Here is a 26379-nt window from a genome sequence, read left to right as displayed (position 1 = left end):
GTTGTGCCCAGTTATATCCCCCCGTGCCCCGTTGTGCCCCATTGTGCCCTATTGTGCCCTATTGTGCCCTATTGTGCCCAATGATATCCCGCTGTGCTCTGCTGTTCCCTATTGCCTCGCTGCACCCCACTGCATTCCGTTGTGCCCCACTGCGCCCTGTCGTGCCCTCCTGTTCCCCTCAGCGGCCCCATTGTGCCCAATCCCACACCACTGTGCCCCACTGTGCCCCATGCCCCCCCCACCCCCATGGTGCTCTGAGCCCCCTCCAATCCCCCCTCTCATCCCACAGCCCAGCTGCCATTCTGCCACCCAGGAGCAGTGGCACAGGGCTGGGCTGGCAGGGGGTGATCCCATCCATTCCCCGTGACCCCCCCAGACGGGGCCCCCCTCCAGGCCACCCCGCTGTCACTGTCACTCAGGAGCTGGCTGTGCTCCCAGAGAAGATGGAGGCGGCCGCCCTGCTGCGACTCTGGGCTCTGGCAGGCGAGTGGAAGCCCCAGCACCAGCATGGGGACATGGGTGGGAATACCCCCATGGGGAGGGGGGTGGGGGGACCCCCAAAGGTAGGGGGTGTCAATGGGAGAACTGGGTAAATCCATCCTGTCTTTGGGGATGGGGGGTTGGGGACAAGGGGACAGAGAGGATCGCTATGCTTGGTGGGAGCAGGGTGAGGGGAAGGGGCTGTCCCTATCCACGTCCCTGTCCCCATTCTTGTCCCCCTCCCCAGCACCTCCTAAATATAGCTGGCACTGTTGGGACTCGTGTCCTGGGGGCGGCCGTGTGTGCCGTGGGGCTGCTGGAAATGGGGAAACTGAGGCTGGGAGGAGCTGTGCCCCCACTGTGGCTCCAGCCCCATTCCTGACTGCAGCCCTGGCCCTGGGGAGCACACAAGCCACCCTGGGGGGCACCCAGACCGCCCTGCCCGACCACCGCGTCTCCTCCGAGACTGGAGCCATTTTTGTCCATGAGCTGGAGAGGGAGCTGTTCCAAGAGGCCTTCCTCAGTGAGAGCAAGGAGGAGGATGGTGAGGATGGGGCAGAGGGGAGCAGGGCAGGGGGTGTCCTGCAGGACTGGGCTTGGGGTTGGGGGGGGGTTCTAGGATTGATCCTGAGGAACACTGGCTTACACTTGTCCCTGGCAGGCATAACTCAGGTGGGCTGTATGTCCATTCCTCCTAGCCTTCAGCAGTCCATCCATCTGTCCATCCACATGTCTGCCCATCCATCTGACGGTCCATCTGTCCATTCTTTCATCCCTCCATCCATCCCTCCATCCCTCCATCCATCCATCCATCCATCCATCCATCCATCCATCCATCCATCCATCCATCCATCCCTCCATCCCTCCATCCATCCACCCATCCACCCATCCCTCCATACAGTCTTGTGTGCCCCCACCCCTTCACCCACCCCAGGACCTCCTGCTCTTTTGAGCACTGCACCATCCCATCTGCCCAGCACACACAGTGGGCTGTTACCCCATTTTAGGGACATTCCACTCATAAAGAGGAGCAGGATGCTCCACAGGCTCACACGAATGGGGACATGTGGGCTGGGGAGGCCTTGCACTGCGGGGTCCTGCCTGATGGCACACGTCCCTGTGTCCCCACGTCTGTCCATGCATCCCGGCACCCAGGAGCCCCCCCCATCACCTTCCATGCCCATCTCTTGGATCACCCTGACCTGCCCCGCTGGCTGCGCTGCGCCCAGCGTGAGCCCCACAGCTCAGCGTTCCTCTATGGCAGCCCCACTGCTGCAGAGGTGGGCACACATATCATTGAGGTAAGTGCAAAGTGCATGGCCTCGTGCAAAGCACGTGACTCAGTGCAACCCTGTGCAAAATGCATGGCCCCGTGCAAAGCACGTGATCCTGTGTAAGTGTGTGTTCCTGTGCAAAGTGCGTGGCCTTGTGCAAAGAGCATGGCTCTGTGCAAAGCATGTAACCTTGTGCAAAGTGCATGGCTCTGTGCAAAGCATGCAACCTTGTGCAAAGCGCATGGCCTTGTGCAAAGTGCATGGCTCTGTGCAAAGCATGCAACCTCGTGCAGAGTGCATGGCCTTGTGCAAAGTGCATGACCCCATGCAAAGCATGTGACCCTGTGTAAGTGTGTGGTAAGTGCAAAGTGCATGGCTCTGTGCAAAGCATTCGACCTTGTGCAGAGTGCATGGCCTTGTGCAAAGTGCATGACCCCATGCAAAGCATGTGACCCTGTGTAAGTGTGTGGTCCTGTGCAAAGTGCATGGCCTTGTGCAAAGAGCATGGCTCTGTGCAAAGCATGCAACCTTGTGCAAAGTGCATAGCCTCGTTCAAAGTGCATGGCCTTGTGCAAAGGACACGACTCCATGCAAAGTGTTATGACCTCGTGCAGAGTGCATGACCTCATGCAAAGTTCATGGCCCTGTGCAAAGTGCATGAGCTCGTGCAAGGGCTTGGCACGGAGTGGTGCAACCAGTCACCATGCAGGTGCTGGCATCCAACCGGCTCACCTATGAGACAGTGGCACAGCGGCTCATCGTCTCCATCACCCCCTCTCCAGGTGAGGGTTCCCCCCTGCCCCCCTCCCAAATCTCTGTCCCTGAGCCCCTCGGGGGGACAGGCAGCACCCCCCATGGATCCCCCACATCCCGCAGACAGGGATCCGCCGTACCAGGTTGAGTTCCTGGTGGGGAACCACAACGTGGAGGAGCTGCTGCCGGAGGCCGTGCAGGAGCAGTTTGTGCAGGCAGTGTCTGCTGTGTGGGAGCACGACGACGTCCACATCATCAACATCACCTCTGCTCTGGACAGGGGGGGTCGCGTCCCGCTGCCCATCGAGGGGCGCAAGGAGGGGTAGGGATTGGGCTGGGGGGGGGTGGTGATGGGAGAATCTGGGTTGGATCCACACGGTGGGGTTGGCGGTGGTCTCGGAGCGTCACCCCATCCCATCCGTGCCATGTAGGGTGTACGTCAAGGTGGGCTCCCACGCTGCCTTCTCCCCCTGCCTACTGGCTGCCAACTCCTCACAGAGCCTCTTCCACTGCCATCTGGGCCAGCAGCCCCTCGCCTCCTGCTATGACTTCTTTGCACCCCACTTTGCCATCCGCTGGTGCAACCTCACCCTGGTGAGACCCACCCCCCAGCCCCCCACCCCCCCCCCAGGCCATGCCTGACATTGACCTCCCCCTCCTTTCCAGCTGCACGTGCTGCCCACCCCCACGGCACCGGGACTGGTGTGGGGTCCCGGGGTGTTGGAGGGGAGCGGGGATTTCCAACCCCCCACCTCCTTCCCACCCCAAGATTTGCTTCCTGCTTTCCTGGTGACGCTGCTGGTGCCGCTGGCGGTGGCTGCGGTGCTGTGCGTGGTGCTGGGCCACCTCATGTGCTGCCGTCGGGAGGGAGTGTGAGTTGGGCACTTGAGGGGGACAGGGGGGGGGGGTCACATCCCTTTCCCCCCCCTGGGTGGGGTGTGGGGAGCTGATGTGGTTCCCCTTTGCCTTGGGGGCAGCGTGTGGGTGACGGCTTCTCACCGCCTGCTTTGTCCGTTGTTTCTTTTCCCCCCATCTCTGATCCGTTCTGTAGGGCAAAGCGGGACTTGGAGACGTCTGAGTAAGTCCCTGGGGTGAGCTGGGGGGGGGGGGAGGCTGGGGTGCAGAGCAGGCTGGGTGAGGGGAGAGCAGTGGGATCAGAACCAGAACCACGGAACCAAAGGATCACGGATTCATTGCCACCGAGTGACATCGGTCAGAGGCGACCCTTAAGACCCTCCAGGGTGGGGCAGCCCGGGGTCAGCGGGGCTGGGGGCGGTGATGATGACGGAACCTAGAGGTGCCCCCACCCCAAAGTGTCCCCCCCACAACCCCAACACCCCATAACCCCCCCCCCCCCACAGACGGGGCTCAGTGCGCAGCAGCTCTTTGGCATCTCTGCCATCACACTGGGGGGCTTTTCTGATAAGAAAGAACCCCAGAAACCCACCCCCCTCCCCCCTTATCCCCTTCCCCCCCCTCGGGCAGCATCCAACTCGTACATCACACCACCATCCACGGCGACACGGAGGAGCTGAGGAGCATGGCCCGCAGTCGCGACGTCCCCCGGCCGCTCTCCACCCTCCCCATGTTCAACGTGCGCACGGGGCAGCGCACCAACCCCATGGCGGGACCCCCCGATGGGGCTCGGGACCCCCTGATCCCACAGCAGCGGTGAGCCGGCGGGGGGAGGGAGGGGCGTGGGGGAAGCCCCTCTCTTTTTATTGTTTTTTTCTTTTTTTTTTTAAGGGGAATGACCATTTTCTCCCCATTTCCAGGTAACAGGCAGCGTGGCTGTGCACCCCCGCCCCATATCCCCCCCCTTAAGGATAAGCTTGCTGCGAGTTCCTTTCTGCAAGCTGTTGGGATGGGGGGGGGGATTTTGCTGGTAAAATGTGGCTGTTTGCAATGAGATGCGATTCCTCATCTTTATTTCCTGACGCTGGCAGCCAAGCCTGGCTGCTCTGGGGGGGGCAGGGGGGTGCTAGAAGGGGGTTGGGGGTACAGCCCTATACATCACAGTGACCTGCACCCCGTAACCCCCTCCCCATTCCTTTACCCCCACCCCCATCCGCTCCCCCTTTTGCGGTGAGGGGGATCTGAAGTGGGACGGGGGCTCCCAGAAGGCAGATTTGGAGGTGGGGGGGTGTCCCCATGTCTGGGTGCACCCCGACAACCCCAGCTCTCACCTGCAGTCCTGCTGGGTGCGGGCACCATCCCGGAGCTCCTTCTGCTCTCTGCTGCTCCGCTTTCTCCCAGGCATCCCTCTCAGCCCCCCCCCCCGGGGACACCACAGCCCCCAACCCCAGCCAAAGAAAGGGCCTCTTTCAGTGCAGCGGGGCAGACGCCCGGGGGGGGGGGGTTAGGAAAACACAGGGGCGTGTTTTGGGGGAACAAGGGGAGGCATTGATAGGATGGGATGGAGAAGAGAAAGGGCCCTTTCAGCCCCGCGCAGCGTGAAGGTGTCCGTGCTGAGGCGTGTGGCACCGCGGGCACACGCGTGTGCTGCTTCTCCCATTGCACACCTGAGTGTACACCCAGCGGTTGCTTGAAGAGGGGGGGCACCCCTTGCTGCCCCTCACTCTGTGCGTGCAAATATTTGCACCATGTCACGGCGTGGCAGATCAGAGCGCCGTGGTGCGTTTGCACGCCGTGGCACACTCACGCCCCGTGGCACACTTACACACCGTGGCACATTTGCGCACCGTGGCACGCTTGTGCACAAGCGAGTGTAAAGCTCCCACACCCCATTTCCATCCCTTTTCGTGCACCTCCTCACCCAACCTCTGTGCCCCCCCCCCCCCCAGCTCACCGAACACCCCGTGTGTGTGTGTGTGTGTGTGTGTGTGTGTGTGTGTACGGGGGGGTTCCCTCAGCTCTGTGCCCCCCACTTTGTGCCAACAGCCCCCTATTCCCCCTCACGTTGCCCCCTCCCCATCCTTCCCCCCACCCCTCATTGGCCTCCCAGCCCCATCCCATTCCCCCCACTCTTTGGGGGTGGCTCCCAGTCCCTCTCTCAGCCTATGGGCTGATCGAGGAGGAGGAGGAAGGGTGGGGGGGGAGGAGGGGAGGTGGGCAGCACAGAGCGCAGTAGCGTGGCAGGAGGAGAGCAGGGAGGACAGCACAGGGGCTGCGGTCCCCAAAACCCCAATTCCTGACCCCCCCATTTCCCTGGAGACGCGGGAAGAGAACAAGGGCACAGTGGGCAGCAGGTGGGTCGGATCATTTCACATGCTTTATTTCAGCAGTCGACAGAATTTATGGAAAAAAAAAAAAAAAAAAAAAAAAAAAAAGACATCTCAAATTCTTTTTCATACACAGACCAAAAAAAAAAAACCAAAAAACTTTAGGTACAGACACGCAGAAATGGGCCGGGAGGTGGGCTGGCGAGCGGGCGGGTTTGAGGGCAGAAAGCATGGGTGGGTGGGTGAAAGGATGGATGGTTGGGTGGGTGGTTGGGTGGTTGAGTGGATGACTGGGTGGTTGAGTTGTGGGGTGGATGGTTGGGTGGTCGGTTGGGTTGTTGAGTGATTGGGTGGATGGTTGGGTAGTTGTTTGGGTGGTTGAGCGGATGGTTGAGTTGTTGGGTGGGCTGTGTGAATGGTTGGGTGGTTGGGTCGATGGGTGGTTGGGTGGGTGGTTGGGTGGGTGAGTGGGTGGTTGGGTGGGTGGTTGGGTAGTTGAGTGTTTGGGTGGATGATTGAGTGGATGGATGGTCGTGTGGGTGGTCGGGTGGATGGAAGGTTGGGTGGATGGATGGGTGGATGGATGGATGGATGGATGGATGGATGGATGGATGGGTGGGTGGGTGGGTGGATGGGTGGGTGGATGGGTGGGTGGATGGGTGGGTGGATGGGTGGGTGGATAGAGAAGCTGCTGGGAGATGCGGGCAGAAATGAGCCACCTGCTGAGCCCTGGAGCTCAACGCCTGTGCTTTGCTTTCCTTTCCCTTCCAAAGCCGCTAGGCTCGACCCTGCGTTTCTTTGCTCTGGGGGTAGGGGGTGAAATAGCACCTTGAGGAAATTCACGAGTGGACTCGGTCAGCAAAAGAGGTGGATTAAAAATAATAATGATCATAATAATAGGAACAGAAAGTCAGAAATCAACGCAGGACGCGTCCGGTCGCAGCGCTGTGTCTATAGCACCACAGGTCCCAGCGTGGAGATGGGACCAATAGGAAAGAGAGTGAACATATGGGAACGGGAGTCCTGGGGTGGGGGGGCTGTTGGGGGGGGAGGAGTTGAATAGGGAAAAAAAAAAAAAGTGGAGAGAACGTAGCACCTTTGGTCTGAACCTGGCAGGAAAGTCCCGGCACGGCTGAAAAAAAAAAAAAAAAAATACCCACGATGAACCTAAAACTACTTGAAAAAAAAAAAATATTAAAAATTAGGTAAAAAAAAAAAAAAAAAAAAAAAAAAAAACCCTTAATGAAGCAAAACCACAGCGGTGAGGTAGCCTTCCAAAAAGGAGGAGATGCACTGACGGGTCGCGGCCGCTCCGCTCCGGGGTTGGGGCTGCTGGGTTTGCACTGGGGAGTTGGGGGGTCCGCAGACTGCTCAGGCTGTGCTGTGTGTGAGAAAAAAAAGAGGGGGAAAAAGGGGGAAACCCCCCCCCACCACCACCACCACCAAAAAAAAGAACAACAACAAGATAGGGAGAGCAACAACGACAAGGAGATGGACATCGGAAAGGTGCTTGCAGATGCAAGAAGCAAAGAGCCCAGCAGGGAAAGGGTGGGTGGGTGCTGCCCCCACCCCGCTATGGGGCAGCACTAGGGGTCAGCATTGGGGTATGGCCATGGGGGCTTTTGGGGGGGGGAAGGGGGCAAGCAAGCGAACCCACTTCCTGGCAGTATGGTTTGAAAAAGTCATTTATTTTTTTATTATTATTATTATTATTACTATTCCTTTTTTTTTTTTTTTTCCGTTTGGTTTAATGCCTTTTTTTTTTTTTTTTTTTTTTTCTTTTTTTGGGGGGGGGGGGGATTGGTTGGTTTTCATTTTTTTTTTTTTTTTTTTAGGTTTTTCGAGGGGTTGTTTTTTTTTTTTTTTTGGCTTCTTTTTTTTTTTTCATTACGGAAACGCAAATGATTTCAAGAGACGCTGCATAGAAACCGACACGAATTGAAAGTCCATGTGAAATTTTTCTCCTTTTTTTTTGGCAGTTTTTTTTTTTTTTTTTTTTTTTTTTTTATTAATTATTATAATTATTACTCTCTCCTGTCGCGCGTGGGGCTTTCCGGTTTACAAAAAGCAGACGGGCCCGATGTCAATGCCAAATTCCTGGTCCGGAGCACCAACGTCCATAGGAGCCAAGTCAATGATGGGCAGGCGTGAGGTCTTCGTCGTCTTGTACTCGATGACTGTTTTGCCCCATGCTCCAGTGTGACTCTGTGGGGACGAGGCTGTCAGGTACTGTGTGCCCCCCCATCCCCCCCATGTCCCCATTTCCCCCATCCGTGTGTCTCCCACCCCCCTGTGCTCCTCCCTATGTTCCCTAACCCACATCCCATGTCCCCTATCCCCATGACCCCTGTCCAGATGTTCCCGATCCCAATGTCTCCCATTCCTGTGTCCCCATATCCCCTGTGCCCACGTCCACCATCCCCATGTCCCCTACCCAGATGTCTTTCATCCCAATGCCTCCCATTCCTGTCCCCCCATATCCCCCATCCCCTTGTTTCCCCATCCCCATGTCCCCCATCCTTGTCTCTCCCATCCCCAATCCCCCACATCCCCATGTGCCCCACCCAACCCCATATCTCCATGTCCCCATGTCCCTAGGTCCCCATCCCTATGTCCCCATGCCCATGCCCCACACCCCTGTGTCCCCCCTCCATGTGTCTCCCATCCCCATATCCCAATGTCCCCAGGTAGCCCATCCCCATGTCCCCCATCCACGTGTCCTTCATCTCCTTGTCCCCACGTGCCTCTGTCCTCCATTCCCATGTCCCCCATCCCCATGTCCCCATGACCCCATCCCCATGTCCCCCTGCCAAACATTTCCCATCCCACGTCCCTATGCCCCCATTCCTACATCCCCTATCTCCATGCCCCCCATCCCCATGTGCCCTCGTCCCTATGCCCCCATTCCTTTGTCCCCATGTCCCCATGCCCCCCATACCCCCATCCCCATGCCCCCCATACCCCCATCCCCATGTCCCTATGCCCCCATTCCTATGTCCCCATATCCCCATGCCCCCCATACTCCCATCCCCACATCCCTTTGTCCCCCATCCCTTTGTCCCCCATCCCCATGTCCCCCATCCCCATGTCCCCCATCCCCATGCCCCCCATACCCCCATCCCCACATCCCCATGTCCCCCATCCCCATGTCCCCCATCCCCATGTCCCCCATCCCCATGTCCCCCATCCCCATGTCCCCCATCCCCATGCCCCCCATCCCCATGCCCCCCATCCCCATGCCCCCCATACCCCCATCCCCACATCCCTTTGTCCCCCATTCCTATGTCCCCTATCTCCATGCCCCCCATCCCCCATCCCCACGTCCCCCTCCCAAACATTTCCTGTCCCCATATCCCCATGTCCCCCATCTCCAAGTCCCCCATCCCCGTGTCCCCCATCCCCACAGCCGCTCACCGTGCAGCCATCCTCGGTGACCCCATAGGTGAAGCGGCTGTTTCCTTCGGCCCTGATCTCGATCTCGTTGGCTCCCTGGAGCAGCAGAGCCTTCTTCAGGTTGCCAGCGTCCTGGTCCATGTAGGCGACGCTGTTCTTGCAGTGGTAGGTGACGTTTTGGGTGGCCTCGGTGGACATCAGGCGCAGGAAGGTGAGTTGGATGGCAACGTCAGCGGGGTTGGAGCCCTCACCGCCGTACTCAAACTGCGGGGGAAGAGGCGTTAGGGTCCATATAGTGCTGCATCGCTTTGCCCTACATCTCCCCCCCTACATCACCCCCCCCATCGGCCCACCTGGAAGCCGTCGCTCATCGTCTCGCCGAACCAGACGTGCTTCTTCTCCTTGGGGTTCTTGCTGAGGTACCAGTTCTTCTGGGCAATGGTGGCTTGCGTGGGGTAGACGCACGTCTCGCCTGTCTCCATGTTGCAGTAGACCTTGATGGCGTCCAGGTTGCAGCCTTGGTTGGGGTCGATCCAGTACTCGCCTGTGGGGCAACAGATGGGGTCAGGGGGCGGCGAGGGGCTGTGGGGTGAGGAGGGGTGGCAGGATATGGGGAGGGGCGTGAGGAATGGCCAGGAGGGGTTGAGGTGAGGAGTGGCCGTGAGAGTTGGGGTCGGAGGTGGGGAGGAGGAATAAGGAATGGGGATGGTGAGGGGCGGCCGCAGGAGATGAGGATGGAGGTGAGGATTGGCCAAAAGGGATGGGAGGGGAGGAGGAGCTGGGGATGGAGGTAAAGGGGAGGAACAGGATGGGGATAGAGGTGAGGAGGAGTGGTGGAAAGCAGAGGTAGAGGTCAGAAGGGAAATAAGAGATGGGGATGGAGGTAAAGGGGAGGAACAGAGGATGGGGACGGAGGCGAGGAGCAGCCACTGGACACAGGAATGGGGGTGAGGAATGGTCCGTGGGGATGAGGATGGAAGTGAGGCAGCCACAAAGAACAGAGGATGGAGAAATAAGAAGTGAGAAGCCGTGAGAGGTAGAAGATGGGAGGAAGAACCACGAGAGATGGAGAATGGAGGTGAGAAACGGCCGTGGGAGATGGAGTACAGAGGGATAAATAAGGAACAGCCGTGAGAGGGGGAGGATGGAAGGATGAAGGTGGGGAAGAGCCGTGAGAGACGGAGGGGGTGGGTGAGAGCATCCAGGAGGTGAGGGGTGGGTGGGAAGGATGGAGGTGAGCATCCATGGGTGATGCAGATGGAGAGATGGAAGTGAGGGGCAGATAGGAGGTGGGAGCATCCAGAAGGGATGGAGCTGAGGAGGAGCCTGGAGGTGTTGGGTGCTGCTGGGGGGCACTGACCGCTCTTCCAGTCGCCGTGGCACATCTTCAGGTCCCGGCAGGTGCGTGCAGGGTTCTTGCGGGTGCCTTCGGGGCTGCGGATGTTCTCGATCTGTTGGCTGAGGCTCTTCAGGGTGGTGTCCACCTCCAGGTCGCGGTCGCGCATCACGTTGGCGTCGTCAGCTCGGTAGTAACGGCCGCCGTCGTGAGCCTTCTCTTGGGGTGGCTGAGGCAGGAAGCTGAAGTCGAAGCCGCCGCTGGGGGGGCCGGGAGGACCTGGGGGGCCAGGAGGGCCGGGGGGACCCTGCAAGAGGAAGAGGAGGAGGGCGGTGAGCGTGGGGTGAAGGCAGTGGATCCGGGTGGGCGGCGGAGGTGGGGTGGATACGTACAACAGGGCCGACTTCACCGGTGCGACCGCGGGGGCCGGGGGGGCCGATGGGGCCGGGCAGCCCATTGAGACCGTCTTTGCCGGCGGCACCGGCGGAGCCAGGAGGACCCTATGGGAGAGGAGAGGTGGTGAGCACAAATGGGACCCCAGCACCACCACGGGGGGACGTGTCCCCTGTGCAGCCCCACGATGCTCAGCCCCGGATGGATGTCTGTGTGTTGGGGACTTACTCGTGGACCGGCGGGACCAGAAGCACCAGAAGGACCTTGTTCACCAGGAGCGCCCTGTGCAAAGCGGGGCACGAGAAAAAGTCCTGTGAGCATCTCAGGATGTGGGGCAGCACCTGCTGCTGCCAACCCCACACCTGGCGGCACTTACAGGAGGACCAGGTGGGCCCTGGAGACCGGAGAAGCCTCTGTGGCCCTTCATGCCTCTGTCACCCTGTTCACCGGTTTCACCTTTGTCACCACGAGGACCTTGGGGACCCTATGGGAGGAGATGAGCTGAGCACAACCCGAGCAGCACGCCGTCCCCACGTCCATGGGGACAAGGAAGGACAAAGGACAGAGGAGGGGGACACCAACTTACAGCAGGACCACGAGCACCAGCGGGACCAGGGGGGCCGGCGGGACCAGCGGGGCCCTGGGACAGGAGGGAAAGGGATGGTCAGAGCATCATCCCACAGCAACACCCCAAGTGGGACATAGGGTCACCTCCCCCCGGTGGGCAGCCCTCTCCTGTGCTGGGATCCAAGCACAGGGACAGTTCTGACCCAAACCTCAGCCGGGTCAGTGCTCAGATGGAGAATTGGGGCTGGGAGGGAATAGATGGAGCTCTCCATGAGCAGAGCAGCACTTACGGTCTCACCACGATCTCCATTTTTGCCAGCAGGACCAACGGGGCCGGGGGCACCGGGGGCACCGGGAGCACCAGGGGGGCCGGCAGGGCCGGTCTCACCACGGTCACCCTGAGAGGAGGAAGAGGAAGAGGAGGAAGAGCAGACATAAGCATGGATCAGCACAGCCTCACCACCCCAACCCACCACCCCACCCGTGGGTACTCACCTTGGGACCAGCAGCACCGTCACGACCGGGGGCACCTTCAGCACCGGGAGCGCCCTATGGGACAGCAAGACCCCCCGAAGCCCCTCGTTAGGATGAGGGATGCTAACGAAGGAGGGACCCATCTCTGAGCCCATCACCCACGGGTGCCACGAGCACATCCAGCCTTCACCCTACCTCACGTCCAGCTTCACCAGGGGGACCAGCAAGGCCAGGGGGGCCCATGGGGCCGGGAGGACCGCGTTCACCAGGGGAACCTGAGGGACCCTGCTTGCCAGGTTCACCCTATGGAGAAGAGAGCGCAGAGGTGTCAGGCACCAGGAGCATCCATCAGCCACACGGTGAGCTGGGGGGTCCCATGGGGGTACTCACAGAGGGGCCGGGCAGGCCGGGGAAGCCTCTTTCACCTCGCTGTCCGGGGAGACCGACGACACCGCGCTGACCGGCGATACCTTGGGGTCCGGGGGTGCCGGGAGCGCCCTGGGGGGCACGAGCAGCACCTCAATGTGGGCACCTCCTGATGGAGGGCAGAACCACGGGGTGACACGACCTGGTGTCCGTGGAGGGGTCGCGTTGTGGGGTGACTTACAATGGGGCCGTCAGCGCCGGGGGAGCCTTTCTCGCCAGGGGGTCCGGGGGGGCCAGCAGGGCCAGGTTCACCGGGGCGGCCAGCAGGGCCGGTCTCACCACGGGGTCCTTTGCCACCTTCCTTACCGCTGGGGCCGGGGGGACCGGGAAGGCCGATGTTACCCTGGGTGAGGGGGGGTGATGCAGTCAGACCCCCCCGCCGGTGGCTGTGCAGTGCCAGGGGTGTCCGATGCCAAATGGGCCACGGTGGCCACGTGGAGCAGCCTGGAGCTCTGCCCGGCATCCACACAACAACACGGTGCCAGCAGCCCCCCCACACCCCGTGTCCCACCACTGCTGGGGGGCACAGCACTTACGGAGGGGCCGGGGGGACCAACTCTTCCAGCAGCACCAGGGAAACCAGTAGCACCCTGCAAGGGAGAAAAAAACGCTGCGGTCAGGGGGGGCTGCATCCAACACGGGGGCACCTCCTGCTGTCCCCTGGACCAGCGGCCAGGAGGGAAGCCCTCACCCCACGGGGGGGGTACAGCTTTGAATTTAGGAGGGAGGTGGGAGAAACGAGCAGTCTTCACCCACTGCACCTCCCATCCCCTCGTGGGACCAACCCCCCTCCCCAAGCACGACGTTACCCATCCAAACAGCTTCGGGGTACACTCCCATCGTTTGGGGGCGAGATGCAGGAGGGGCTGAGCCACCCATGGGTGCACACACCCACCTCCCCCCAACCCGGGGGGCCACGTCACCCCCCCATAAAACCCATATACTTACAGGGGGTCCAGCGCTTCCGCGAGCGCCTTTGGGACCGGGAGCACCAACAGCACCCTGTGGGGGGGGGAAGGAAGAGAAGAGTGAGCCAGACTGTGGAGACATCTCCTTGGGGGGCACCTGGTGGGGGGGGACTTACGGCAGGGCCGGGAGCACCAGTGGGGCCAGCAGGGCCAGGGGGACCAGCGTCACCTTTGGCTCCAGCATCCCCAGTTTCACCTTTAGCACCAGGCTGGCCATCGGCACCCTATGGGACAGAGCATTGGGGTGAGCAGGGGTGAAGTGTGGGGTGGGGGGATGTGGGGGGAGCACATCTGTAAGGACACTTACAGGAGGGCCAGCAAATCCAGCAGGACCGGGGGGGCCGGGCTCGCCACGGTCACCCTAAGGGGAGGAAAGAGGGATAGTGGCCATCACATCGGGTATGGGGTGGCCAAGGATGTCAGCACGGCTGTGCCATGCAGTGTGCGGACACTTACAGGAGCACCACGGGCACCAGTGGGCCCAGCAGGGCCGGGGGGGCCAGCTTCACCCTGATGGAGGGGAGGAAGAGGAGAAAATGCCATGAGGTCAGAGCAGTGGTACGGGGTTGGTGGGGGGCGCGGGGACACCTCCCCATAGCATCCATATGAAGGATGTCCCCACCTTGTCACCAGGAGCACCAGCAGGGCCGGGGGGGCCGATGGGGCCGGTCAGACCACGGAGACCATCTTTGCCAGGAGCGCCGTCAGCACCTTTGGGACCGGGGTCACCCTGCATGGGGGGGAGAAGGCACAGAGGGTCACATTGTGGGGTACAGCCCAGGGTGTCCCACTGCTCTGCGCCCACACCCCCCACCCATCCTCCCTTTGGCTCAGGGACAGGAGTGGCCATTGCTGGGACACGAGTGGTCCTGGATGCCCCTCCAGGCGGTGAGCGGCCGTGGGAGGGGAGGGGGCTGCAGGCAGAGGGTGGATGGGGGGATTGGTGGGGGGGGGGACACGCACTCTGTCACCCTTGGCGCCTGGCAGGCCGGCAGCACCGCGCTCTCCAGGCATTCCCTGCAGCCCGGGGGGGCCTTGGTTTCCGGGGGCACCGGGAGCACCGGCATCACCCTGGGGGAGAAACACAGCAATGGAGGTTAGAGAGAAATCAGCGCTATCTCTGCAGACAGAGCCCCATTCCCGAGTCATCCCCACCTCCCCTCTCCCCTCCCCCAAAAAAAAAACAAAAGCAGAACCCCCGTACCCACCTTAGCACCATCGTTTCCGGGAGCACCGTTAGCACCACGAGGACCCTGAGGACCGGGGGGGCCCTGGACACCGCGCTCACCGGGGAAACCTCTCTCACCCTGCGGGAGGAGGAGCGGAGCTGAGCGCGGCTGTTTGGAGCAGGGGGGAAGCAGGGGGGGGCTGTGGGGCTTCAACTCACCCTGGCACCGGCGGGACCGGGGGCACCGGCATCTCCGGGAACACCCTATGGATGGGATGGAGGTTATGGGATGGAGGTTATGGGATGGAGGTTATGGGATGGAGGTTATGGGATGGAGCATCGAGGCATCGACTCGGGGTGATGTCCGTAGGGATGGTGATGGGGCACTCACCTGCTCACCGGGCTTGCCAGCCTCTCCGGGGGGGCCAGCGGGGCCAGGCAGACCCTGTGGGGGAAAAGGAGGAGAGGTGGGGGGTGGGAATGTGGGGTACAAAGGGGGGGTGGTACCGCTGTCACCACGAGGTGTTTTCACCTCACCTGGAAGCCGGGGGCTCCGGCGGGACCTTGTTCACCTCTCTCTCCAGCAGGACCCTGTGGGAGGGGGGAGAAGAGTGAGGGGGGGTTGGGGGGCGGCAGAGCACCATCAATAGTGCACAGTGAGGGGGGGGACGCAGATACTCACAGTAGGGCCGGGGGGACCCTGGGCACCGGCTTCACCATCCTTACCAGCAGCACCCTGAGGGGGGAGGAGGGGCTCAGAGCACTGCATGCACCCCTGGGTGCTGGGAGTGCATGGGCAGAGAGCTGTGAGCCTATGGGGCAGAGAGCTGTGAGCCTATGGGGCAGAGAGCTGTGAGCCTATGGGGCAGAGAGCTGTGAGCCTATGGGGCAGAGAGCTGTGAGCCTATGGGGCTGAGTTGTGAACCTGTGGGGCAGAGAACTGTGAGCCTATGGGGCTATGAGCCTATGGGGCTGCACTGTGAGCCCATGGGGCTGTGCTGTAAGTCTATAGGGCAGTGCTGGGCTGTGAGATTATGGGGCTGTGTGCTGCGAGTCTATGGGGCTGGGCTGTGAGCCCATAGGGCTGTGCACTGTCAGCCTATGTGCTGTAAGTCCATGGGGCTGTGCTGTGAGTCTATAGGGCCAAGCACTGTGAACTTTTGGGGCTGTTCTGTGAGCCTGTAGGGCCATGTGCTGTGAACCTATAGGGCTACAGTATGAGCCTATGGGGGCTGTGCTATGAGCCCATGGGGCCATGCACTGGAATTCCATAGGGCCATGCACTGTGAGTCTATGGGGCTGTGCAGTGAGCCTATAGGGCCATGTGCTGCAAACCTATAGGGTTATAGTGTGAGCCTCTGGGGCTGTGCTATGAGCCCATAGGGTTATAGTGTGGCTGTGCTATGAGCCCATGGGGCCGTGCACTGTGAGCCTATAGGGCCGTGCACTGTGAGCCTATAGGGCTGAGCTATGAGCCTATGGGGCTGAGCTATGAGCCTATGGGGCTGAGCTATGAGCCTATGGGGCTGAGCTATGAGCCTATGGGGCTGAGCTGTGAGCAAGGTGTGGGGCAGGACAGAACTGTGGCATCCCTGGAAGGAGATTCCTGCCACGTCACCTCCCTGCTGCCATGGATCCTGAGCTGCTGGCAGCCTCCAGCCCGACCCAATGGCCACCAGAGCTGCTGTTCCCAAACCCCATTTGGTTTTCTGGCCCCATAGAGCTGCCCTCAGGAATACTCACAACAGCACCAGGGGGGCCGGGAGCTCCTCTCTCACCGGGTTTGCCAGGCTCACCCTAAAAGCAAGAGAGTGAGGTGAGATGTGTGCCAAAATCACAGCACCGTGGGATGGACCCCCCCTCACACACACATATAGGGACACGTCCCCTGAGCCCTGCCCTCCCCCCCCCTCCCCAATATGGGGCTCTGTGAGCTTCGTGCCACAGATCTGACATGAAGCCCTCGTGAATTTGTGCACCTCATGCACCTCTGAACCTGTGGGCAGATCAACCCCCCCCCACTTGAGCATCCCACCCATGTTTACTCACCGCAGCACCTTTGGGACCAGGGAAACCCATCACACCAGCTTGACCTCTGGCTCCGGGGGGGCCGGGGGGGCCGGGGCGACCATCCTGACCAGCGGGACCCTGAGGTGGGGAGAGCAAAGAGCCCGTCAGAGAACTGCACGGTTAGGAGGTGAGGAGGGGGGGCTATAGGGGTTACTTACCGGGGGTCCGGTTTTGCCGTCGGGACCGGGGCTGCCGGGGCTTCCAGTCAGACCCTGGGAGGAGCGTTAGGGCCGGGTTAGGGCACGGGGCTCGGGGTGGGCTTTTGGGGGTGGACGTGGGCAGGGCCGGCAGTTGGCTCTGCCCACCGCGCTTTGCCCCCGCCGCGCTCACCTTGGCACCGGGGAGACCGGGTTCTCCGGGACGTCCGGCTTCACCGGGAGATCCTTTGGGGCCGACGGCACCGGGGGAACCGCGCTCTCCGGGGGGGCCCTGAGGGAGAACGGAGGTTATCGAGATCAGGGATGGGGAGGGGGCACAGAGCTGCGCTCACGCTCAGGAAGGGAAAAAAAAAAACCCACCTTGGGACCGGCGATGCCGTCAGCACCGGGGAAACCGCGGCTGCCGGGAGCGCCCTGCGAGGGATGGGAGAGCGGTCAGAGCGGGGTGGGGAAACCTATGGGGCACAGCTGTGGGGCTGAGCCGCCGAGATGCTCCAAGGAAACCTCGAGGTGCGTGGGACGCCCGCGGGGACATCGGCGTTTCCATCGGGCCGAAGCGGGGGCAGAACAACGCGGACTCACCCGTTCTCCTGCAGGACCGGGCAGCCCAGCAGGGCCGGGCTCTCCACGAGCTCCTCTCTTGCCTTCCTCACCGGCGGGGCCGGGGGGGCCTTGAACACCAGCGGGACCCTGAGGGGGGAGAGCGGGGTGAGCGGCCGCGAGGAGACGCTGAGCCGGGGCTGCGTTGAGCGTCGGTGGCTGCTGGGGGCACTTACAGGTTCGCCTTTGGCTCCGGTGTCACCTTTGTTGCCTGGAGCGCCGGGTTCACCCTGGGAAAGAGGAGGGGAGATGCTTAGAACCGTGTTGGTGGGCGCGAGGACGGGGTGCTGAGCCCCCCCAGCCCCGGTGCTGGCAGCTCATAGTGCCGTGGGGGTGCGGAGGTGACCCCCGGTGAGGCGGTGCACCGATGGACCAAAGGATGGAGCCATCCCAAAGCCATCGACTCAGTGCCTCATCTCCATCCCAGCGCTGGAGCGAAGGGCTGTGTCCCCACCACGGGGGGTGGGGGGAGAGGGGGTGTGGAGGTACTCACTGCGTTCCCTTTGGGTCCGGGGGCACCGCTGGGACCTTGGGGTCCGGAGGGACCGCGAGCACCGGGGAAGCCGGGGGCACCGGCGATGCCAGGAGCGCCCTGAGAAACAGGCAGAGGGGCGGTGAGGGCGCGGGGACCCCCGAACCGGGAGCCTTTCCAAGCGGCGCGACGCGGCACCAACCACTCACCGTAGCACCTTTGGCACCGGGTTGACCGTCGGCACCGGGGTTACCCTGGTGGAGAGAAAGAGGAGGAAGAGGAGGGTTACGTGGGAGCACGAGGGACGTGAGGCTGAAAGGTGGGGGGCCGTCGGGGGGCACTCACGGCGGGACCGGCAGCGCCAGCTGGGCCGGGGGGACCGGGTTCGCCACGGGCACCTTGGGGACCTTCGCTACCGCGAGCACCTTGGGGACCTGTTTCGCCCTGGGGAGGAAGAGGAGGGAGGAAGAGTCACGGCCGGGCTGCCTGCAGTCGCACCGCTCCTCCTTTCCGCGCAGCGCAGCCGTTGGCGGTGCCGGCCCGGTTGCCACCGACGGGCACTGCGGAGCGCGGGGGAGGAAATCCCCCATCCCACCTCCCCCTGAACTCCCAGCCGGGGCTGTGGGGTCGCGGCCGAGGGGCGGAGGTCTTACCTTAGCGCCAGCAGCGCCGGGGAAGCCGGGGGGACCCGCGGGACCGGTTGGGCCCTAAGTGGGGGAGAGGATGGATGCGTCAGACCAGAACAGCGCGGCGCATCGGGCTTACCGGGAAGCGCGGCTCTGGGATGGGGACCCTTCGCAGGAGAGCCCCCCCCCCCAGGCCGGGCCGGGGGGAACTCGGAGGGTTGGGGGCACTCACAGGAGGACCGGCAGCACCGGGAGCACCGTCGTTACCGCGAGCGCCCTGCGGGAGAGAGGCGGCCGTGAGCTGCGGCAGTGATGGGGGGTGGGGGGGGGTAGCGGGGGGGTCCGAGCCCCGGGCTCCCCAATACTCACGGCGGGACCGGATGGACCGGGGCGGCCTCTCTCGCCGGGAAGACCACGAGGACCCTGCGGAGGACAGAAGGATGGGGTCAGGATGGGCTGCTTTTCCTTTAGCATCTCTGTGCCCCCCCAGTGATGCTCTCATTGCTAAACTCTCCTCCCCCCAGCACCCCTAGGGATGCAGCCCCTCAGGGGGCACCGTGTCCCCCCCTTCACTGGTGTCTCCCAGCACCCACCCAGCACCCACCCAGCACCCACCATCTGTCCAGGAGCGCCGTTCTCTCCAGGGCTGCCAGGCTCACCCTAGGACAACAAATAATAATAACAACAATACGTAAAAATTCGGGGTTTTCTGCCCCAAAGTGGGAGCAGCAGGATCCCCCAGTGGGGTTGGGTGGGTGGGTGAGCTGCTCCAGCAGCACTGCTCACCTTGGGACCAGCGGGGCCAGGCTCACCCTTGGCACCATCCAAACCACTGAAGCCCTGGGGGGGGCGGAGGAGGGAGGTCAGCGTCAGTGCCCGCAGTGCCCCCAACCCCCAGCTCATAGGCTGGGTGTTGGGGTACCGTGGGGGTTTCCCCGACTTGGGGGTGTTCCCAGTTCGCCCCACATCTCATGGGTGCACTGGGGGGGGATGCAGAACTCACTCTGTGTCCCTTCATGCCTGGCAGACCAGCAGTTCCAGGGAGACCGCGTGCACCCTACATGGAAAGGTGGTGGGGTGACACAGAGCCACGGGGGGGACAGAGAGGGGGGGGGCGTGCCCCATCCCTTGTGTGCTGTGCACACTGTGGGCCCCCACACCGAGGGAGAGCCTCACCTGGGGGCCAGGGGGTCCACGCTCACCGGGACGGCCAGGTTTGCCAGCTTCACCCTATAGACAAGGACACGGTTGGTGGCACAACCCCACAGTACTGAGCCCTCGGGGGGGGGCAATGCCACCAGACAGGGAGGGGGGATCTGACCCACTGCCACTTACATCATCGCCGTTCTTGCCAGGGGGGCCAGCGGGGCCGCGGGGGCCCATGGGTCCCTAGGAGATAGGAAAGGGTTGTGGGGGGCTGTGGGGGTGCAGGGCTCCCCGTTGCTGCCCCCTCCCAGCACTGCTGGGGGTGCAGCTGCAGTTCCTGCACTTACAGAGGCACCGGGCTCGCCGGGTTCACCAGGGGGACCTTGGAAACCTTGAGGGCCCTGTGGTTCAATGGGGGGAGAAAAGGGGGAAAAATGGGTTAGAAGAGGAGAAAGATGGGTCTGAAGACCCTGATGATGAGTTCAGACCCCCCTCCCCATCCCATGTGGATTCCCATCGCTGTGGTCTTCCTTATGCATTGGGGGGGATGCTGCATCCTGCCCTCATCCAACCTGTGCCCACCCCCACCACCAAGCGCGCCCACACCAAAGGGTCCCTCAGGGGCTTGGCCCCAAAAATGAGCTGAAGAGGAGGAGGAGATACTCACAGGAGCACCAGGAGGGCCAGGGAGACCACGGGGTCCAGCAGGGCCCTGGGGGGGAACAAGGAGACAGAGCTGAGTGTGTGCCACCCCCCTCCCCATCCTTGTCCCATTGCTGCATCAGCACCCCATCCCCACCCCATTCCTACCCTACTGATGTCTCCACTGCCACCCTATTTCTGTCTTCAGCACCATCCTACACCCATCCCCAGCACTTTGGCTCCTTACTGTCCTGTTGATGTCCCTCCTGCCCCCCTCCCCACATCTCTGCCCCCAGCACCTATTTCAGTCCCCACTGTCTCTGTTTTATTGCTGCCTTATTGACATCCCCACTGCTGCTTTCCAACGTCCCCATCACCAGCCCATCCCTCTTTCCACTGTCACCCCATCCCTGTCCCATTGCTGCCCCTCTGGTGTCCTTATTGCTACCCATCACCCATCCTTGTCCCACTGGCACCCATCCTCATCTCTGTCCCCATCACCACCCCTTCTTGTCCCCATTGCCACTCTATCCCTGTCTGCAATCCTACCCTATTCATGTCTCCATTGCTGCCCAACCCCTTTCCCAATCACCATCCCATTGCTGTCCCCATCCCTACCCCTTGTTGTCCCCATTGCCATCCCATCTTTGCCCCCCTTCCCACCTTATTGATGCCCATGTTGTTACTCAATCCCTTTCCCTATCACCCTTGCTTTCCCCATTACCACCCTATCCCAGTATTGATTGGCACCTATCCCTACCCCTGTCCCCATCACCACCCCATGGCTGTCCCCATCACCACCCCTTGTTGTCCCCATTGCCACCCAGTCCCTCTCTCACTGATACTGACATCCCCATCACCACCCAATCCCTGTCCCCATCACCACCCCTTGTTGTCCCCACTGACACCCCATCCCTGTCCCCCCTTCCACTCCACCTGACCCCATTGCCACCCCATCCCTGTTCCCAATGCCACCTCACCACTGTCCACATCGCCACCCCATTTTTGTCCCCATTAACATCCCATCCCTGTTCCCCTTGTCACCCCCATCCCTGACCCCATTAACACCCCATCCCTTTCTCCTTGCCACTCCCCCTGTTCCCATTGCCACCCCATCCTTATTCTCATTGACACCCCAACACTTTCCCCACTGCCACCCCCTCCCTATCCCCATTGACACCCCACTCCTGTCCCCATCACCACCCTACTGACGTCCCCACAGCCCCCTCCCCCCACACCCCATACCCCACCTGCACCCCCAGCCCCCCCACTCACCATGGGGCCGGGCACCGCCATGCCACCCGATTTCTCATCATATCCATAAGACATTTGAGGAGCGAAGTTCTGTGGGGCAGAGAGAGAGAGAAGGGGCTGAGCAGGGTGGGGGGGGGACAAGGGGAAACCCCAGCAATGGGATGTGCTGATGGGGACCCCCCCATACTCACTCCGCCGAGGCCTGGAGGTCCTGGAGGGCCTGGGGGTCCCGGGAGGCCAGGCTGTCCAGGGATGCCATCTCTGCCAGGGGGGCCGGGGAGTCCCTATAGGGGGGGGAGAGGGGAGGTGAGCAGCAGTGGGGCACCCAGTGTGGGTGTTTGTAGGGCCAGGTGCCTGGGGTACAAACCCTGTCTCCTCTGGGGCCGGTGTCTCCTTTAGGACCCTGTGGGGGAAAGGTGAGTTGGGGGTGGTTATGGTCCCATAATACGGTCCCATAATATGATCCCAAAGGGGGATCCGGGGGAGGATTTGGGGCAGCTAAAGGGTTTGGGGGCAGCGGTGGTTACCTCTACTCCAGCACTCTCTGGATAGACGGGGGAGGCTGTGGGAGGAAGGAGCGGGGTTTAGATGGGGGGCAACACCCCAAAACCACCCCGGGGAGGGGGAGGGGGGGGGAGGAGCGGTACCGTCGACATCGGGGCAGATGGGGCAGCATTCTCCGAAGGGGATTTCGGCGTTGGGGCAGTCCGAGGTGTCCTCGCAGATCACCTCGTCGCAGAGGATGTTGCCGCTGTCGCAGACGCAGATCTGGCACGGTTCGGGTTTCCACACATCCTTATCGTTGTACGTCAGCCCGTCCTGGACGCAGCTCCCGGTCTGGACTGAGGGGAGGGGGGGGGTATCGGGGTGGGGGGTCAGTGGTTAAAGGCTGTTCTCCCCCCGATTCGCGGCGCTCCCGCTCGGCAGCGCCGTTCTCCCTTCATCTGGTTCTCATCAACCCGGCTCTGTGACACGGGAAAAGCACCGCCGCCATCGGCTCTTCCCACTTAGTCTGGAATTTAAACAAAACCCCCGTCCGGCAGCCGCGTCCCGAAGCCGGGGGCCAAGGAAAATAGCGGGGGGGGGGGCAAGAGGGGAGTGCGGGGCGGTGCCGGGATCGGGGGATCCCCCCCTCGTCTGGGCTGAAATTAGAGCCGGGATGAGCCGGGATGGGGCCAGATGTGGGAGCTGCCGAGTGTGGGGCGGCTGCCAGAGAGTGGGGCGGCCCCATAGTGGAGCCGGGGGGGCCGGGAGGGGGGGGTTGTGGGGCCGCACCGCTGCGCGATGGCAAAAAGGGAGAAGGGGAGAAGCTCTGTAACGAAGTGCACGGGCTTGGAGAGAATCAAAAGGCCGAAAAATGAAATGAAATAAATGAAATAAAATGAAAGCAAGATGTCGTGTTGTCCCCCCCCCCCTTTCCCCCCCTCCCCGAAAAAATAAAATAAAATAAAACTGCAAGGGCAAAACTCAAAGAAATGCAAAATCGCCGCCGCCAAAAACGCAACATCACCAACTTCGAAAATGCAACAACGCCAACCCCGAACTGCAAAGCTGACCCCAAAGAAAGCAGAAAAAGGCAAAATGTCACACCCCCCCCCCCCCAAAAAAAAAAAATGCAGGATCGACCCTGAGAAATGCAGGATTGAGCCCAAAAAATGGAACCCCAAAGCACAAAGTTGCCCGTGGTGCTGCGGGCGTTGCCGGGCGCGTTGCACAACGCGCGGTGCCAAAGGAAAATGGCACAGTGGGTGGGAATGGGCCCAGGAGGGAAACTGCCCCAAAAAGAGCCACAAAACCCATAAAAGCGACACAAAACGGAACCCCTGGGAACGGCCAATGCTCGGAGCAACGCGGCACGGCGCAGCCTGGACCAGCCCAGTGCCAGCCCAGTGCCAGCCCGATGTGCCCCATCTCTGTACCGGCAGCAGTGTGGCTCTCGGGGTACAGAGTGACCCCATTCGTGCCCCCTGCCCACCCCACACTGCACCCCACAGACGGACGGGACGCTGCGCTCCCCCCGCCCCGATGTCTGGGCAGCACTATGGGGCGGCCGGAACGTTTTCCTTATGAATCATCTGAGACTTTTCTAATTCTTTCCTGATGGCTTTCGCAGAGCTGGGGGCCGGGCCCCTTCTCCCCTCTCCTCCCTCTCCCCGCTCCCCCCTCTCCTCACTTTCCCCATATCCCACCTCCTCTCCCTGCTCCCTCCACCCTCCTGCCCTCCTCCTCTTGGCCGCAGCCCCACGCACCCCACACACCCCACTCCTCCCCTACTCCCCCAGCCCGTTTTATCCCTATTTAACTCCATTTTCCTTCTTTTCTTCCCCACAGGACGCAGCCCTTTTTCCACCCCATCCCTCCGCCCGCTACTTACTGTCCTCTTCTCCTTGCCCGCGGGTGAGTAGTACAGTCGCTGCTATCAACAGCAGTAACCGAGAATCCACAAAGCTGAACATGTCTAAATATTAGACATGTAGACTCTTTGGGGCTCTTTGTCTTAGGGTCGGGTCATTCAGGGCCGATCTCACTCCGCAGCTCCAATCCAGACCCCAGCAGAAACTTCCTACTGCCTTCCCACCGCTCCGCCTGCCCTTATATACGGTCCGGCGGCGCCGAGAGGTGGGACCCATCATAGCCTGCGCGGGAGCGCACGGGGGATTTTGGACGGCCCCTCAGCCAATAGGAAAGGACTCGCCGTCCCCCCATCCCCCCCCCAGTCTGCACACGCATACATGGCACCCCCAGAGCGGGGAGAGCGGGGTGGGATGGGGACCCCGAAGAAGTTGGGATGGGGATCCCAAAGAGGATTGGATCCCGAAGCGCTTGGAATGGGGAACCGCAAAGAGTTTGGGATGGGGACACCAAAGCGTCTGGAATGGGGACCCCAAAATAGTTGAGATGGGGACCTCAAAGCACCTGGATTAGGGATTCCAAAGTGGTTGAGGTGGGGACCCCAAGCATCTGGATTAGGGATTCCAAAGTGGTTGAGGTGGGGACCCAAAACTATCCGAGATTGAGACCCCAAAGCACATGGAATGGGAACCCCAAAGTAGTTGAGTTGGGGACACAAAACTATTTGAGATGGGGACCCCAAAGTACATGGAATGGGGATCCCAAGGTAATTGAGCTGGGGACACAAAACTATTTGAGATGGGGACCCCAAAGTACATGGAATGGGGATCCCAAGGTAATTGAGCTGGGGACACAGAACTATTTGAGATGAGGACCCCAAAGTACATGGAATGAGGATCCCAAGGTTGCTGAGTCGGGGACCCCAAAATAGTTGAGTTGGGGACTCCAAAACACCTGGAATGAGGATCCCAAAGCACTTGGGATGGAGACCCCAAAGAGGTTGAGTTAGGGACCGCAAAGCTCTGAGGATGAGGACCCCAAAATATTTGGGATGGAAACACCAAAGTATTTGGGACAGGAACCCCAAAGTTTTTGAAATGGGGAATCCAATGCAGTTGGGATGGGGACCCCAAAATGTTTGGTATGGGGACTCTGAAGAGGTCGATGTGGGGACACCAAAGCTGGAACCGGAGCCCTGAATCTCTTGGGAATGGGACACCAGGGTGTTTGGGGTGGGGACACCAATGTGGTTGGGATGGGGACACCATCAAAGCAGATGGGATGGAGACCCCAAAGTATTTGGGATGGGGACCCTGGAGCGGTTGGGGTGTGGGGGTTTCGGGTGTTTTTAGGGCTTTTCTCAAGGCTGTGTGCTGTGGATGTGGCCGGGCGGGGTGGGGACGGCGCTCTGTGGGTCCGGGTGCCACGCAGCCCTACACAGATGTGCGCCCCCATTTGGGGCAGCGAGAGCCCCCTCCCACTGTGCCCCACACCGTGCCCCCACCCACGGCCCAGAGCTGCCCCCGCTGCCCCATGGGGTCCCTCAGCACCTCCCGTCCCCACAGGCCGAGCTGCCCTCACTGCACCCACAGCCCCAACCAGGAGATGCCGACACCCAAAAAGTGCAGCAGGGACCTGCAAATTTGTTTGTTTTGTGTTGAGTTTTTTTTGTATTTTTCTCCCTTCTTTCCCATTCTTTCAGTCCATTCTTTCTCCCTTTCTCTCCCTCTCCTTTTCTTCCTCCCCCCTGGCACGCCTCCACCGCTGTTTCCACATTTGCAGAGCCACGTTGGTTGGAAAAAGAAAAAGCTCTCTGACAATAATCCACAGCGCACCGTGCAATTTGGGGAGGCTGTAATTACGCACCCAAAAAAACAGAGATACATCCTCAGGGCCGCCCTGGGTCCACGGGATGGGATGGAGCCCCACGAGAGCCATGTGGCACCGAGCAAAGGGGTGACCCCATAGGGGACGGGGGGCAATGGGGAGGGTGAGCAGTGGGGTTTGGGTGTCACACGGCAAAGCAGAGCCCAGCAGCGGGGATGGATGGAGAGGGCGAACCCCAAACGCAACAACTGCGAGCATAGAGTGTGGGGGTCATGGAAAGGGGGATGGGGGGGGAGAAGAGACACGTCAAACGGGAGAGGTAAAAAAAAAAAACACCCAAACTAAACGCCGCCGACCTCTCCAGGTCTTTTTTTCCGGGCTGTAACGAAAGGCGGAGAGGAAAAAAAAAAAAAGAAAGGGAAAAAAAAAAAGTGGCGATGGGCGCGCATTGCACGGCCGGCGGTGCGGAGCTGTGCTGGCCGCCGTTCAGCGCTGTATCTGCGCATCCGAGACACGTTGCAGTCGAAGGCTCCTCCAATCCGACCCCGGCGGCTCGCAAAGGACCTGGCCCCGCTCCAACCCCGAGATGTGTCTTTAATTTTTGCAGCATGACAGAAAAGAAAAGAATGTCATTCGCTCTCCTTTTCTTTTTTTTTTTCTTTTTTTTTTTTTCGCTTGCTGTTTTTCGTTTCGTGTGCGTGGATGGGAGGGAAGAGGGAAAACGGGGAATGGGGCGGTTTGGGGGGGGGGGGGGGGGGGATGGATGGTGCCACCTCATCAGCCGCCCGTCCCAGGAATGCGGGCTTCGGTGTAGGGAT

General features: G+C 61.2%; 3 protein-coding genes across 4 annotated transcripts; 1 reads left to right on the top strand and 2 right to left on the bottom strand.

The window, feature by feature from the left end:
• The first annotated feature begins 273 nt into the window (after positions 1 to 273).
• On the top strand, positions 274 to 4425 carry SGCA (sarcoglycan alpha). Of its 2 annotated transcripts, XM_090125206.1 has the most exons (10): positions 275 to 483; positions 869 to 1024; positions 1636 to 1781; positions 2464 to 2536; positions 2631 to 2829; positions 2939 to 3101; positions 3174 to 3379; positions 3559 to 3585; positions 3993 to 4178; positions 4283 to 4425. In XM_090125206.1, exons 1-10 carry the CDS (start codon positions 444 to 446, stop codon positions 4284 to 4286), a joined length of 1200 nt encoding a protein of 399 aa, XP_089981332.1. In that variant the 5' UTR covers positions 275 to 443; the 3' UTR covers positions 4287 to 4425. The 2 variants fall into 2 exon arrangements, with proteins under 2 accessions (XP_031456716.2, XP_089981332.1); XM_031600856.2 differs by lacking the exon at positions 4283 to 4425 and having other exon boundaries at positions 274 to 483; positions 3993 to 4182.
• A 1298-nt stretch (positions 4426 to 5723) lies between these two features.
• LOC149914971 (uncharacterized) lies at positions 5724 to 7639 on the bottom strand. Its single transcript, XM_090124836.1, has 4 exons — positions 7619 to 7639; positions 6927 to 7262; positions 6786 to 6821; positions 5724 to 6517 (listed from the first exon to the last, which is right to left on the bottom strand). Exons 1-4 carry the CDS (start codon positions 7637 to 7639, stop codon positions 5816 to 5818), a joined length of 1095 nt encoding a protein of 364 aa, XP_089980962.1. The 3' UTR covers positions 5724 to 5815.
• COL1A1 (collagen type I alpha 1 chain) lies at positions 7412 to 23964 on the bottom strand. The gene is made up of 51 exons (XM_090124901.1): positions 23757 to 23964; positions 22030 to 22224; positions 21910 to 21944; positions 21750 to 21785; positions 21574 to 21666; positions 21404 to 21472; positions 20154 to 20198; positions 19834 to 19887; positions 19676 to 19729; positions 19517 to 19570; positions 19344 to 19397; positions 19127 to 19180; positions 18956 to 19000; positions 18710 to 18763; positions 18573 to 18617; positions 18368 to 18421; positions 18060 to 18158; positions 17924 to 17968; positions 17736 to 17834; positions 17419 to 17472; positions 17225 to 17332; positions 17003 to 17056; positions 16815 to 16913; positions 16643 to 16696; positions 16464 to 16562; positions 16158 to 16211; positions 15097 to 15150; positions 14952 to 15005; positions 14806 to 14859; positions 14634 to 14678; positions 14455 to 14553; positions 14210 to 14317; positions 13869 to 13976; positions 13703 to 13756; positions 13554 to 13607; positions 13363 to 13470; positions 13227 to 13280; positions 12815 to 12868; positions 12460 to 12621; positions 12243 to 12350; positions 12048 to 12155; positions 11874 to 11927; positions 11669 to 11776; positions 11398 to 11451; positions 11188 to 11295; positions 11040 to 11093; positions 10811 to 10918; positions 10443 to 10725; positions 9436 to 9626; positions 9104 to 9346; positions 7412 to 7894 (listed from the first exon to the last, which is right to left on the bottom strand). Exons 1-51 carry the CDS (start codon positions 23836 to 23838, stop codon positions 7748 to 7750), a joined length of 4362 nt encoding a protein of 1453 aa, XP_089981027.1. The 5' UTR covers positions 23839 to 23964; the 3' UTR covers positions 7412 to 7747.
• Positions 23965 to 26379: the final 2415 nt, after the last annotated feature.

Source organism: Phasianus colchicus, chromosome 26 (genome assembly GCF_987193195.1).
Source record: "Phasianus colchicus chromosome 26, bPhaCol1.hap1.1, whole genome shotgun sequence".
Lineage (NCBI taxonomy): Eukaryota > Metazoa > Chordata > Aves > Galliformes > Phasianidae > Phasianus > Phasianus colchicus.
Note: the sequence above shows the minus strand (reverse complement) of the source record. Positions and strands in the feature narration are given on the sequence as shown.

Coding starts and splice junctions, on each gene's coding strand:
- LOC149914971 (XM_090124836.1), bottom strand. CDS start 7,639: ATGGACTTTCAATTCGTGTCG. Junction 6,822..6,926: donor GTGGTTTTGCTTCATTAAGG/GTTTTTTTTTTT, acceptor TTTTTTTTTCAG/CCGTGCCGGGACTTTCCTGC. Junction 6,518..6,785: donor CTGCCAGGTTCAGACCAAAG/GTGCTACGTTCT, acceptor AATTTCCTCAAG/GTGCTATTTCACCCCCTACC.
- COL1A1 (XM_090124901.1), bottom strand. CDS start 23,838: ATGTTCAGCTTTGTGGATTCTCGGTTACTGCTGTTGATAGCAGCGACT. Junction 17,333..17,418: donor CCGGAGCCAAAGGCGAACCT/GTAAGTGCCCCC, acceptor CTCCCCCCTCAG/GGTCCCGCTGGTGTTCAAGG. Junction 17,057..17,224: donor CCGGTCCTGCAGGAGAACGG/GTGAGTCCGCGT, acceptor CATCCCTCGCAG/GGCGCTCCCGGCAGCCGCGG.
- SGCA (XM_090125206.1), top strand. CDS start 444: ATGGAGGCGGCCGCCCTGCTGCGACTCTGGGCTCTGGCAG. Junction 1,782..2,463: donor TGGGCACACATATCATTGAG/GTAAGTGCAAAG, acceptor GTCACCATGCAG/GTGCTGGCATCCAACCGGCT. Junction 3,586..3,992: donor CGGGACTTGGAGACGTCTGA/GTAAGTCCCTGG, acceptor CCCCTCGGGCAG/CATCCAACTCGTACATCACA.